We start from the raw sequence: 13,308 nt of genomic DNA on the forward strand, positions 1-13,308 counted from the left end.
GTAAGATTTTTTTGTTTTTATATTGCGGTAAGTGTAAGGTAAAATATTTTTTCTATTTTAAATAAAATNATGAATGAAGTAAATATGACATATTTGTGATTTTTTAACACTATAATAATTACAGTTGTTTTGAAATCCAGTACAGTTTTAAAATCATGTTAATGTGGGATATATTTTCCGGTAATGTCATATATTTCGTACAGTTTTAGAATTCCTGTTACTATCATTATTCTATTTTTCTTTTAAAAATGCACTATTTATGTTCATATTTATTTTCTGNACAATAGCATTAATTGAATGCTACAATAGCAGCATCGCAGAGATGCAGGAATGAGAAGCCTCCACTTAAGGGCAACACGACTAATGCCATTATGGCAAAGTCATCGTANCATTTTACTATNTAAGAAAGCTTCTCACTAAATTTCTTTTATTTTAATTAAACTCACTATTGTAAATTTTATAAGCATAAATGATACTGTTCTTACAATGAGGACATGACATTTATAGAATTCCAAGTAGCCATATGGGGGATGAAAATCTTCATTCACTTTCTCATATTCAATACTTTCTCATATTCAATACTCCATTTAATTGCAGCACTGCCATCATCCTTCTCAATGGCTTCAAAGGTTAGGTTAAAGACCTTGTATTTATGATCTATAGCTTCACCAAAGAGCTTGAATGCAATTGTTTTCTTCTGCTCATTAACATATTCAATTGTTTCATGACATGTTTCAACCTTACCCTCTGTTGTTTAAAAAGTAACCATGATCGTTAACACAAATATTCTTGTGTAAGAAATGTTACAAAATGTTACACAAAGTAACCACGATCGTTAACACAAATAAGAGTACGTAGTTGATGACCCATTTACTATTTTAATAAGAAATTGTTAGACACCTTATACATAAATATAATAAGTAACAGAAATTGTTAGTTATCATTCAACAAATTGAGTTTACTATAAGATAATTTTGGCAGAAGCCATGAGAGAATTATATATATATATATATATATATATATATATATATATATATATATATATATATATATATATATATATATATATATTTTGTTTTTTAAATACCTGCTGAGAAGTTTAATTGAAATAGCATTATAAGTTTGTTCGATAAATTAAAATTAACTAATGAAAAATAGTTAAATTGTAGAATTTCTCTCATTTTGGTTGTCTCAAAATATTTAAGCATATTCAATTTAAAAGGTTAATTACCTACAGTATAAATCCAGTGTTTGACCGAATCATTGGCATGCCAATCATCACCTGGCTCCATGAACTTTACCAGCAACGTGTTGAATATGGTGGAGTTGGTTTGTGAAGGTGTGGACCATTTGTCTGCAGTTGCATGAACTGGAAGTTCAGTGCTAATTTTTCCAGCAAGTAACATTATGAAAATATTCTTTAAACTTTATTGAGATTATGTTATATGTTTTTTAAAGCTTATAAACACGGAAAGTGAATTGTGTTAGAAGCTTATAAACACGGAAAGAGTCCTTGATTGTAATGCAACTAGTTCTGACGGCAATATTTTCCTTTATATAGATCTTGCCATCAAAAGTTTGTATTACTAGATTAGTATTTTATTTATTATTTTATAAATAAAAAATAAACTATTATTATTTTACTTAATTTTAAAACCTGAAACACTATTATTATCTTATGATATATATTCGAATATTTTTTCTAAAATTGAGATTGATTAATAATTAAAAGATTTTAAATATTCATGATACTACAATATTACGGAAATAAAGTTAAACACTAAAATAAAATCAATTTAATCTATATAAAATAATATTATATCAAATAAACCAAAAATTATAACTATGTATATTATTTTATTTTTATTAAAATTAAATTAAATATTATTAAACCCAAAAATTAATAAAATAATATTTAAATAAAATTATTTATAAGATTCCAAAATTTAACACCAACAAACATTTTAGAAAAAAATACTTTGACACGATTTAAAAAAACATTCATTTTGACAATGATTTTAATAATATAATAATATATATTATGATTTTAAATTAAAAAAATAATATAATTATAAATAAAATATTATTATTTACCGTCTAAAATGAATGTAATTTGTCTGCGTGTTAAAGTACTATCGCTCAACATTTTATTATTTCATGGTAAAAGACAAAGATCATGCATTGTACGTAAGCCCTTCCCCCAGGAGGTCTATTTTTGTCTTTATTCTCGTTTTTCTGTTAATAGTAATAAACTCTCATTATATTGGTTGCTAAAATGCACCCCTTAACCGTGTTAAGGGTCACTTGTATCTGTTACTTCAGTTGTATTACTTGCTCATCTTATTAGAAATACATCTCAATTTCTCTATCTCTGTTTTCACTCTCATACCTGTGCTCTGTTTTCACTTTCATACCTCTGCATAATCTCTTTGTTCCCTCCTTCTCTCTGCATATGCCTATACTCCCCACGCTATAAAATCCCACACTCCGTCTTTCCTTCCACGCACATCCCACACTCCGTCTTTCCTTCCACGCACAACAGATCTTCTCTTGTTCTTCCTCTTGTGAGAAAACAAAACACACTGTGAGACAAACATGGAGGCACCATCTCCGACCGAACCCATTGACCCAACCACGCCTTCTATCACCACCCTCAGTGTGGAGGCCAACCAGGCCGAGCCGACCCTACTCTGAAAAAATGTTTACTGTGTCGTTCATAGCCGCAGGCATACAGTGTGGGTTGGCTATTCAGCATTTTCTGCTCATCCCTTACGTTCAGCTTTTAGGAGTTTCACACGCCGCAGCCTCCTTGATCTGGCTCCCCGGCCCCGTCTCCGGATTTGTGGTGCAGCCCATTGTTGGCTACTACAGCGACAGAAGCACTCCTCGCTTCGGTCGCAGACGCCTCTTTATTCTCAGAGGTGCAGCAGCTGTCATCATAGCTTGATTTCTTATCAGTTATGCAGCGATATAGGGTACGACTGATATACCAAAAAAACCCGTCCTTGGGCCGTCGGGTGTTCGTCATAGGATTTGGGATCCTACATGTTGCAAACAACATGTTACAAGGTCCTTTTCGTGCCTTTCTGACTGACTTAGCGGCTGGGAATCAGAGAAAAACCAGAATAGCAAATGGGTTTCTTTACTTCTTCATTGGTGTTGGCAACGTGTTGGGATTCACAGCGGCGTCTTTTAGTGGTCTGGACAAGATTTTTCCCTTCACGCAGACCAAGGCGCGTGATGTTTTCTGCGCCAATCTGAAAAGTTCTTACTTTTTCTCGATCTTGTTACTGGTGTTCTTGGCCACGGTAGCTCTCATCTACGTAAAGGACAAGCCCGTGCCGCCACGGGCGGTGCAAGAGGACGCCGGGTTATGGGGTTCATGTCGCTGGCGGTTGAACCGTAGGGGCGCATGGTTGGGGGAGTGAAGAGGCTGTGGGGCATCGTGAATTTCATTCTCGCGATTGGGTACGGAATGACCATCGTCATAACCAAGATGGCGGAGCACGAGCGCCACTTGAACCCCGCCGCAGTGGGCCACCCCTCCAGCGGCCAGTGGGGTCCATGGTTTTCTTCGCCGTTCTCGGAGTTCCCCTTGCGGTAACGTTCTCTCTCTGTTCTCTACGTGTTCTAAACGACTGCGTTTGCTTTACTGATTTTGGATTACAAATTTACAAATTTTAACTTTTTTTTCTAATAGGAAGTGGGGAACCACCCGACCCAGTTGATAGCTGTCACCAACATGAGCATCCACATGGGTCTTTTCAGCTCCTTCAACTCTCCGAAGAGCTGAAAGAAACCCGAGGGCTGCGCGTCCTCTTGCACCGCCCGTGGCGGCATGGACTTGTCCTTTACGTAGATGAGAGCTACCGTGGCCAAGAATACCAGTAACAAGATCGAGAAAAAGTAAGAACTTTTCAAATTGGCGCAGAAAACATCGCACGCCTTGGTCTGCATGAAGGGAAAAATCTTGTCCAGACCACTAAAAGACGCCGCTGCGAATTCCAACACGTTGCCGACACCAATGAAGAACGAGAAAAACCCATTTGCTATTCTGGTTTTTCTCTGATCCCCAGCCGCTAAGTCAGCCAGAAAGGCACGACAAGGACCTTGTAACATGTTGTTTACAACATGTAGGATCCCAAATCCTATGACGAACACCCCAACGGCCCGAGGACGGTTTTTTTTGGTTATGTCGTCGTACCCTATATCCTATATCGGCTGTGATAAGAAATCCAGCTATGACGACAGCCACTTCACCTCTGAGAATAAAGGGGCGTCTGCGACCGAAGCGAGAAATGCTTCTGTAGGTGTAGTAGCCAACAATGGGCTGCATCACAAGTCCCGAGACGGGGCCGCAGAACCAGATCAAGGAGACTGCGGCGTGTGGAACTCCTAAGAGCTGAACGTAAGGGGTGAGCAGAAAATGCTGAATAGCCCACCCAGACTGTATGTCTGCGGCTATGAACTCACAGCAAACATTTTTCGGAGTGGGGTCGGCTCGGCCTGGCTGGCCTCCACACTGAGGGTGGTGATGGAAGGCGTGGTTGGGTCAATGGGTTCGGTCGGAGATGGTGCCTCCATGTTTGTCTCTCAGTGTGTTTTGTTTTCTCACAAGAGGAAGAACAAGAGAAGATGTGTTCTGTATGTGGAAGGAAAGACGGAGTGGGCATTATATTTTTATGAGTAGCAATACAATGACGCCACTTATGTTCATTTGACACAGTCCATGTAATTTTTTTTTTTTTTTAAATTGCATCCTGCTTAAGGGTGAAAAGGAGAGAAATGAAAATTTCATTTTCGTTCTTCTTTCAATGGTGAATGAAAAAACCATTTGGGTTAGTTTTGGAGGCTTTTATGTAGGTGCTGGTGAAAGTTTCAATGTTCTTTGTTGGTGCTTCTCCTTTTGAGGGATTTTGGTCAGCTCGCTGTTTATGCATGTTTCCTCCTCGTGGTTGTGAAGGTTTCCTTTAGCAGTGGTTGTGAACATTTTTTGTGTTGCTAGTATAAGGGTTTGGTAGGATTGTGGTTGTTGGTTGGATTTTGGAATTAGGGTTTTCGAATTTTGAATTTAGGATTTTGAAATTAGGGTTTTTAAATTTACTATTCTATAGTCTTTATACCAGTGTAGTTGGTTTTAAATTGGGACATCTCTTGTGCTTTTGTTGTCATCCATTTCTCTAATATTTCATTTTTTTTTCTTTTTACACCAACTCTTCATTTCCTTATTGTCAATAATTTCTCTTGAATGATTGTTTGAAGTCTTTTTCTTTTCCTATTTGATTTTGCAGTGTGCTATTGTTCCAACTAGTATGTGATAGCATACATTTATTTATTCTCATGGAGAAGTCTCCTATGCTGCATTACAACCAGTGTAATATATGCATCCACTCATTGGTTATTATTCTTATTTGTGTGAATATCATGTTTTTGGAATTTAGTCGATGTTAGGTAACGCTTAAGTTTGGGGAAATAATTTTTCAAAAGCTTCCTAAAAAATCTTGCAAAATAAGCAGACATAGGGAATTATTTCTTTAAGATAAGTTGAACCAAACACACTTTATATTGGTAATTCGTTTCTTGAAAGTGTTTTATTTGCTTGCAGGTTTTTTATTCCTTTGATTAAACAAAAAGTTTATCATGAACCGATCTAATGAAAGTTGCACATTGCCTGCAAAATATCTTTAGCAAATGAGTATTGATCATGTTACTGGAGGCAGTTTCAATCGTTTATTAATGAGGTAATATTATATTATTGGATTGGATGTGGAATCTAGTTTAGTGAATAGAGTGAGAAACAAAAGGTTATTATGTAGCAAAGGTGTTGTGTGATCCACATTATCAACTTTAACAACAAAATATTTGAATTGCATATGATCCCATGCTTCAGCAAAATGGTTCATCATGGTAGTTGCAGCATTATCAAACTCATCATATTGTATATACAAATAGGTCAATGCTATGAATATTATAAACCAACACATTCATTGCTTGAACATTCAAGTTGAACTTCTTAAAAATGGCAAATGCTTCCTCATATAACTGAGCTTCTACAGCCATTTCTCCAACTGCAGGTCCACCAAAATTATCCAACCTATTGACATAATCCATAACTCTGGACGGGTCGGCCTTTATCGCTGTCAAAATAAGAAGATTCTGCAAATTAAAATTCCCACTGAATGCAGAATTCTGAAGGACAATCTTCTCAAGAAGTTCAATCACTTCGTGAGGCAGATCAACTGTCATGAAAGCCTTAACAGCTGCAGAAACTTGGTCAGGGCTTGAGCTTTCTGGCAAAGCAGTGAATACAACTTCATCAATAAGTTGCCTTCTTAGTCATTATCAGGATCAAGAACTTTGGCACACAGATCACCATCCATTCTCTCAACAACATATCTGTCATCACAATATTAGACTTAAACAGCAATTCACAAGATCGTATCACTTCAGAGAAAGAAAATATGAGAGTAAGATGCCCATAAAAGGTGGGAAACAAAGGATGCACCTTTGTCTGAAGGAACTCATGCTCTGGTAGATTCGGTTTTAAAACATCGAGGAGAAAAGCGGTTGCCTCTCGGATCAGATTTCTCTGAGAAGTAACCAAAAAAAATACATTAATTTCAAGAACCACTCAGTACTAAATCAATGACCATGAAAATAAAATATCACATTAACATCACGATTGATTAATCACAACATATAATCAACCTGAAGAAAGAGATCAGTTATAGTGTTGTAATCAACTGGGCAACCTCCCTCCATTTGAGACATTATTAATGCAAAATTAACACCACCCTGCATGTGAAAATGAAAATGGTAACTTTCAGCATACATTATCAATTAGATTTACATGTTCAGAACACAGTTACCACACATCTAACAAGGAGGCAGACAATAATGGAGCTACAAAGAACTACAGAAGTTTGTCTCACACCTGAGGATCTGTCCTGAGAATTGTTTGCAGAAGGAAGAGGTAGTCAGGTGTGTATCCAACCTATAGCAACAAATATGTACCACAATATTAAGGAAAACTGTGTACAGAAAAATGAAAAGGCAATACATGCAATGCTCTATTTATACAGGCAGACAAAATGTTATGCATGTTATAATAGCATTAAATGATTCTATGAATTAAACATCAATGTTTTTTTATGAAGTAAACAAACACCTGTTTAGACTATATCAGAATTTTGTCAAACTCCCTTCTCTCAGCAAACGCAGCAACAACTTTTGGTGTAGCTCTGGCTTTGATATATATTTTTAGAGCAAGGTCATTATCCACAGTCTACAAGGAAGCATGCCGTAAATATTAATAGAATACAACATTTCACAATAAACCAGTAGGAAAATCATCAACCTGTTTTGGGATACAATTCAAAGATAGAACACAAACAAAGCACTCCCTCTAGACTCAATTATAAAAAAAATTGAACTACTTTCACACTTCTTAACAATAGTAGTTAAGTTCGTTTAATATGTTGTTTTCATACAATAAAGAGGTACATTGCCTAAATTACTCTAAATTATATTCATGGAGGATGATGCTTAGATTTAAATATAAAGGTACTTTTGAAATAGTAGCAATAAATAAGGTTTAGGGAATTAGAATTTCCTTACATTTAAGTTCACCAAATATGACCATTTTTTTCTTAAGAGTCCAAAGAGAGTGATAAATAACAGAATGAAATTTAATTCTTCAAAATTTTGATGCAACCTAACCTTATTAGATCTCCTAGTTCCTCGCTGCATTCAAGCTTGTCCTCTGCCAACCAGTTCTCCAACAGATTTTTCTTGTTCTGGTTCACAACCAACCTTCACAATTCTAATGATTCAAAGGAATTCAGCTTTCCCCTAGTCAAAAGTGTTCCAAAATACTGCAATAGTGGAGGAGTTTGCCCAGCTTGCACAGGAACACTCTGCCATACAAAGAAGATAATAACAATTTAAACATTTTTAATCTAACTTACCAAACAAAAGGACAGCACACAAAGGCTAAAGGTAAACAACCAGAAAATAAAACTCTGAAAGTGAAGCAGGAGAAAAAAACAGAGAAAAATCTCAGATAGCAACATCCTGTCAAGAAAGGGGGATCATTTATTTTTAATTTGTTGATTTAATAAGAAAAAGGCCTAGCATACTAGTTTCTTCCATTTTTTTGTCCCCATTGGTCATGCACGAGGTTATCCCTTATTTACTTTTTGTTTTTGAGAAAATACATGTACAATTGACAATATATCTCAAGATATACATTACTTTATTTCCCTCTCTCTGAATTGCATTGCCATTGGTTTTGCGGCCTATTATCAGCATTTCTCATCAAAATGCTGTAGCACAATAGCCACAACTAACATTTCCTTAATTTAGTAAACAACTAACAATAACCACACATGAAATGTTTCCATTATAAGCCACAGAAAGAAGTCACATTTGTTTCTTATTTTTATGAGTATGAATGACAGTACTAGCAGTGTGCTTCCCCGGTTTATAAAACCAAACCTCTTGGCAATCAGCCTTCCTTTATTGCGTTATTCTTTCCTTCTACAAGACTAACATTGTCTCACATCTTAATATACTAAAGAAAAGGGAAAGTCCTTAACAAATTTGTTATCTTTTTCAGTGCAACACCAGTTGTTATCTTTCCTTCAATAATCTTACTCAACTGCAACATCTAGACATAAACAATTGCAACAAGCTTCGAACAATACCAGAGCTTCCTCCGTCCCTTCAAACTCTAGAAGCCAGCAAATGCAAATCTCTTCAGAATCTGTCAAACCTTCCATCGTCTCTTAAAACTTTAAAAGCCATTGAATGCAAATCATTGAAGACTGTATCGTTTCCTTCAACAGCTGATGAACAATTAACGGAAAACAAGAAACAGTTTTTGTTCTGGAATTGCAGGAACTTGGATGAAAGTTCTGCAGAGGCTATTGGGTTGAAAGCACAGATGAATCTCATGGAACTTGCAAACCAACCTCTCCAATTAAAAAAAAGCAAATTACTATATTATATATATATATATATATATATATATATATATATATATATATATATATATATATATAACTAATACTTTTAGGAAGTAGCTAACATAACTCATTTATTACAATAATTGCATCATCAGTAAATATAAATATAATTATAATGACATAACAAAAGTTATAAATGTATTACATCATGATTTTTCACACAAATATAAATATATCATTTCTAAGATTTTACAGTTTTTCGGTTCATGTTGCTTGGAATTAGGAAGAGTACAATTCCATGATGAGAGAATGGTGGGATAAATNTGATGGGAGGAGGGGAGACAACATGGGGTAGGCAATTATTTAGTGAGTTTAGAGGAATCAAAGAATTTTCTTAGTATTGAAGATGAAATGGGCTAAACTCTACTTTTGGATATCCAATCTGTACTACTTCTAATGTAATCATAATTATAACCGCATGATGAAAAGAATATCCTTAACAATATATCACTGGCATGAAATATTCTATAAGATATATAGAAAAGGACATAATTACCTGCAAAGGCTTGGCAAAATCATCTAAAGCTTCTTTAACACAACTTTCAGCTTTATCCCAGGTTGCAATATCTCCTAGGTATTTCTCTGGTCTCTAATGAAGTATCCCAGACATGAAATACTGATCTATAATTGAAAGAAAGAAAAAAAAACGATTGATTCGAAAAAATTTCTATGCTTCTCCTTAACTGACATCAAATTTGTTGTGGAGTAAAAAGGGTTTACAAAGATTTATGTTGCATAAATTTAAAGATAAAATCACATGGGACTCCTTGCAGAAAATGTGCATCATCCTCAGACCGGCATCTCCATCATTATCAACGCCCTCCTCGGCATCCTCCCCATCTTCTCCACCGACAGCTTCTTCTTCTTCTCCTCCCTCTTCTTCTTCTTCTTCTTCCTCCTCAGCGACACCGTCAGGCATTGGAACGGGCTCATTTCACCATCGAAGATGTCCTGAGCGATGTCAAAACTGACCGTCAGAGGATCCGTCCCCATCAAGTAGGCTACCTGACGAAGGGCCTTAGTGAATCCCTCTTCATGTTCGATTTGGACATCGTGGCTAAGCTGCCGGATGGTAGCCTGGGCCTTCTCCATGTCCCCAGACACCTTGGCCAATTCCACCTCCTGTGCCGTGACCTTCCCTTCAGTCTCCTGAAGAACAGACCTCAGGCGCTCGTTCTCGTCCGTCTCCGAGGTATATTTGACCCGCAGGCCGGAAAGCTGCTTGGTCAGGGTGGCCACCTCTATACATGCACCCTGATACTTTTTTACCAGGGCCTCTTGGGCTTCCTGGCACTTAGAATGCTCAATGGTAAGCTCAGCTAGTTATGCCCGAACGTCCTCGACTTCCTTCTTCGATGCGGCCAGCTCGTGCTGAACGTCTTCCGCTCCACGACGATCGGCGAAGCGGTGAAGGTACCATATCAACATGGCCCCTCGGGAAGTGAATTCAAGGGCTGCCTCAGTCAGCTCCTTTTCAGACAAGGGCTCCACGACCGCCCTTTGGGAAGAGCTCATCCGGAAGTCCACGTGATCGCTCACCCCGAATGAGGGATCGAGCAACCCCCCGGTCAAAGGCCGAGGGTCACTGCCCTCTCGCCGACTCCTCTTGGAGGAAGACTCTTGATTTCCTCTTCCTTTTGGAGGAAGAGGTACGCAGAGCCTGAGCGTCCGGAATCGCTTGGGCAGCTGGTATCTCGGTCGCCACGAGATTGACAATCTCCGGAGGAACGTTTTGGGCCATGGTCACGTTGACCCGAGGAGGAACTTGGACATTCGGGGTGCGCACTAGGGGACGGGCGTGAAGGCGGCGGGGCAAATCATCAATGGTTCTGACGGTCTCGACGTCCGTAGGGGTCAAATCTTCAACTGCAACCGCACATACTCGAGACGGATTCTCCGTCCAATAGTAGGGGAACAGTGGCTCGCCAACGTCATTGCGGAATTGGTTACGGCCGGCTTCCTTTATTATTACTTTGAACAAGCTAGTCTTAAACTTCTTGAAAGAATCAGAGTACGCCTTGAAGAGGCAAGAATCTTGGACGGATGTTAACGAGACCCACCCGTGCTTAGAAGGAGGTCGGACATGGAAATAAAGAAAGAATAAAGGTAGGGTCGGCTTAATGCCCAATGCGGCACACATGACTATGAAGGCTTGAATGCAAGCCCACCCGTTCGGATGCAGCTGGCAAAGCTGGCAAGGGGCAACGTTCATCTGGCGAAGAACGGCCGCCTGGAACCGCGAGAAGGGTATCCGGACATGCATCCGCTTGAACAAGTATGTATATACAAAAAAGAAGTCTTCGATACTAGATCCCTTCCCGTGGAATACCCACTCGTTGGGACGGCATACCCCCAGACGGATCAGCCGGGCGTCCTCTTCGTCTCGGACCAGATAGGTTTGGTTGGCCCACTCTAGTAGCTCGCCCCTGGTCTTGATCTCAGACTTGAAGGAACCAACGTCATGGGAGGCCCAAGTGTATCCGCCAATGGTCGGCCATCCACCGGCCGGTGTCCCGTCCAAACCATCAACCACGACACCGCCCTCAAGGAGAGAAAGAGCAGCATCATGCCAAATCCGGTCGCCTCCTGACGAAGCCGACCCCAACGAAGCAACCTCCCGCGAACTAGCCTCGGAATGCGAAGATGACCCCCCGCCGACACTGGAGGAGCCCCCGCCGCTTCCGCCCGCCGACCAAGTAAAGGAAGATACTGTTGCCATTTATTTACCTGAAGAGAATTTAACTGCAAACGGACGGTCAGATTTACAGAAGAAAAAGGTAAGTGAAAATGACTGCACTGTCACTACTATTTATAGTAAAATTTTTGTAACCGCTGCCTCATCTCCACCGTCGAAATGCTTCACGATCAAGGGTTCAGATCGAAGGACCGTTCCACTACCCGAGACACTGATCCAATCAAGAAGCACCACGTGTTTTCCCGCCACAAATTGAAACGTCCCTTAGCATTCTTTCCCGGGGCCGCGACTTTAAACCCAACAACAACAGGTTGTCTAGGGCTTGGGGGGCCTGATGTACTCGGTAGTCGTCCGGTGTTGGAACTAGTGTGGCCGGCCGGACCTTACGATGGCGCAACCGGACTGGCCGGACGGTTGCGTCGGCAGGACATTAAGGTAAGTTAATTTTAATACGTACTTAACAGTTTTGGGCCTTGGTTAAGAAGTTATTGGGCCATGATTAACAAAACCCTAATTCCGGGCCCAAAACCAGTAGTATAAATAGAGGTCAACAATAACAGGTAGGTAGATTCATTTATGATACATTTAATACAGATAATATTGACCGATCGGACTATACTGACTTGAGCGTCGGAGTATCTTTAGCAGGTACCCGACCGGTCTTTACCCATACCGAAGAAGGAAGGAGCGAAGACTAAGCGAGGAAGCAGGGACGACCGTTTTAGACCGGACGAAAGTGTAGGAGTTGGAGAAATTGTGGAGGTTGAGTGGGTCCTACCCTACTACCGAAACACATTCAAATATCTCTCGAACATGTAAGTATAAGACCTACTTCTAACTAAGCACATATCAGCCTATTAAGTCAACCTGTACCCGACTTACACTTATTCAACCAAGACAATATCATGTTAATTGTACTTAGTCACAATAATTCATAAGTTAAGCTAAAAGATTCACAATTAATCATTATAATTTATGATTAACAAGTAATTACGCCACATGGCTAAGGCCCATCGAGATAAAAGCCCATAAGCAGTAAGTATAAATAACACATTTTAAGAGGTACATTGATTACATTCATTAATTATCGCATTTATTACCAGTTGACACACTTGATTAACTTGAGCATCTTCTGTAGGCACAACCCCTACTCGACTAAGAGAGGACGAGTACCATTAGAGAGGATGAGTATCCTTGAAGTTGAAAACTTAAAGTATTGGTTTAATACTTATTTTGGTCCCTCTTTTCGTAGGGTTTGTTCAAAGTCGTCCTACCTTTTTTAAAATATTCACTAAAATCCTACTTTTTGCAAAAACGGTGCATGTTAATCCATTTTGCTTATGGCGTTAAAAATTTTAACGACACAATACCCAGGTCAGCTATCAGTGAATGGGTTGTTAATATTTTATACACGTGACAACTTAAAAGACCAATATCGTGGACATATGGTATTTAAAGGTGGTTTTGTTTGAAATTCATCATGTTGCAACTCCGGCCTTCCACCGCCACAACTCCATCGTCATTCTCCCACCTCCTCCGCCCAAGGGATTTCCATGTACAACCTCAACCCCTCACTTTCTCCGCCAC

General features: G+C 39.0%; 1 protein-coding gene and 2 pseudogenes across 10 annotated transcripts; 1 reads left to right on the forward strand and 2 right to left on the reverse strand.

Annotated features, from left to right (window-relative positions):
• LOC106779141 overlaps positions 1–1,534 on the reverse strand; it is a 2,751-nt pseudogene extending 1,217 nt beyond the window's left edge.
• A 633-nt stretch (positions 1,535–2,167) lies between these two features.
• LOC106779142 lies at positions 2,168–3,842 on the forward strand (annotated as a pseudogene).
• Positions 3,843–5,846: 2,004 nt separating this feature from the next.
• LOC106779147 lies at positions 5,847–11,974 on the reverse strand. Of its 10 annotated transcripts, none has more exons than XM_022776452.1 (9): positions 9,747–11,974; positions 9,523–9,647; positions 8,706–8,915; positions 7,720–7,916; positions 7,169–7,285; positions 6,935–6,994; positions 6,709–6,795; positions 6,506–6,589; positions 5,847–6,396 (listed from the first exon to the last, which is right to left on the reverse strand). In XM_022776452.1, the coding sequence occupies exon 1, from the start codon at positions 11,743–11,745 to the stop codon at positions 10,609–10,611; it is 1,137 nt and encodes a 378-aa protein (XP_022632173.1). In that variant the 5' UTR covers positions 11,746–11,974; the 3' UTR covers positions 5,847–6,396; positions 6,506–6,589; positions 6,709–6,795; positions 6,935–6,994; positions 7,169–7,285; positions 7,720–7,916; positions 8,706–8,915; positions 9,523–9,647; positions 9,747–10,608. The 10 variants fall into 10 exon arrangements, with proteins under 10 accessions (XP_022632173.1, XP_022632172.1, XP_022632176.1 ...); XM_022776451.1 differs by having other exon boundaries at positions 8,706–8,924; XM_022776455.1 differs by having other exon boundaries at positions 8,706–8,731; positions 9,523–11,974.
• Positions 11,975–13,308: the final 1,334 nt, after the last annotated feature.

The sequence above is a fragment of the Vigna radiata genome, unplaced genomic scaffold, assembly GCF_000741045.1.
Source record: "Vigna radiata var. radiata cultivar VC1973A unplaced genomic scaffold, Vradiata_ver6 scaffold_428, whole genome shotgun sequence".
NCBI lineage: Eukaryota > Viridiplantae > Streptophyta > Magnoliopsida > Fabales > Fabaceae > Vigna > Vigna radiata.

What these genes read in the sequence shown, in the direction of transcription:
- LOC106779147 (XM_022776452.1), bottom strand. Translation starts at nt 11,745, where the DNA reads ATGGCAACAGTATCTTCCTTTACTTGGTCGGCGGGCGGAAGCGGCGGG.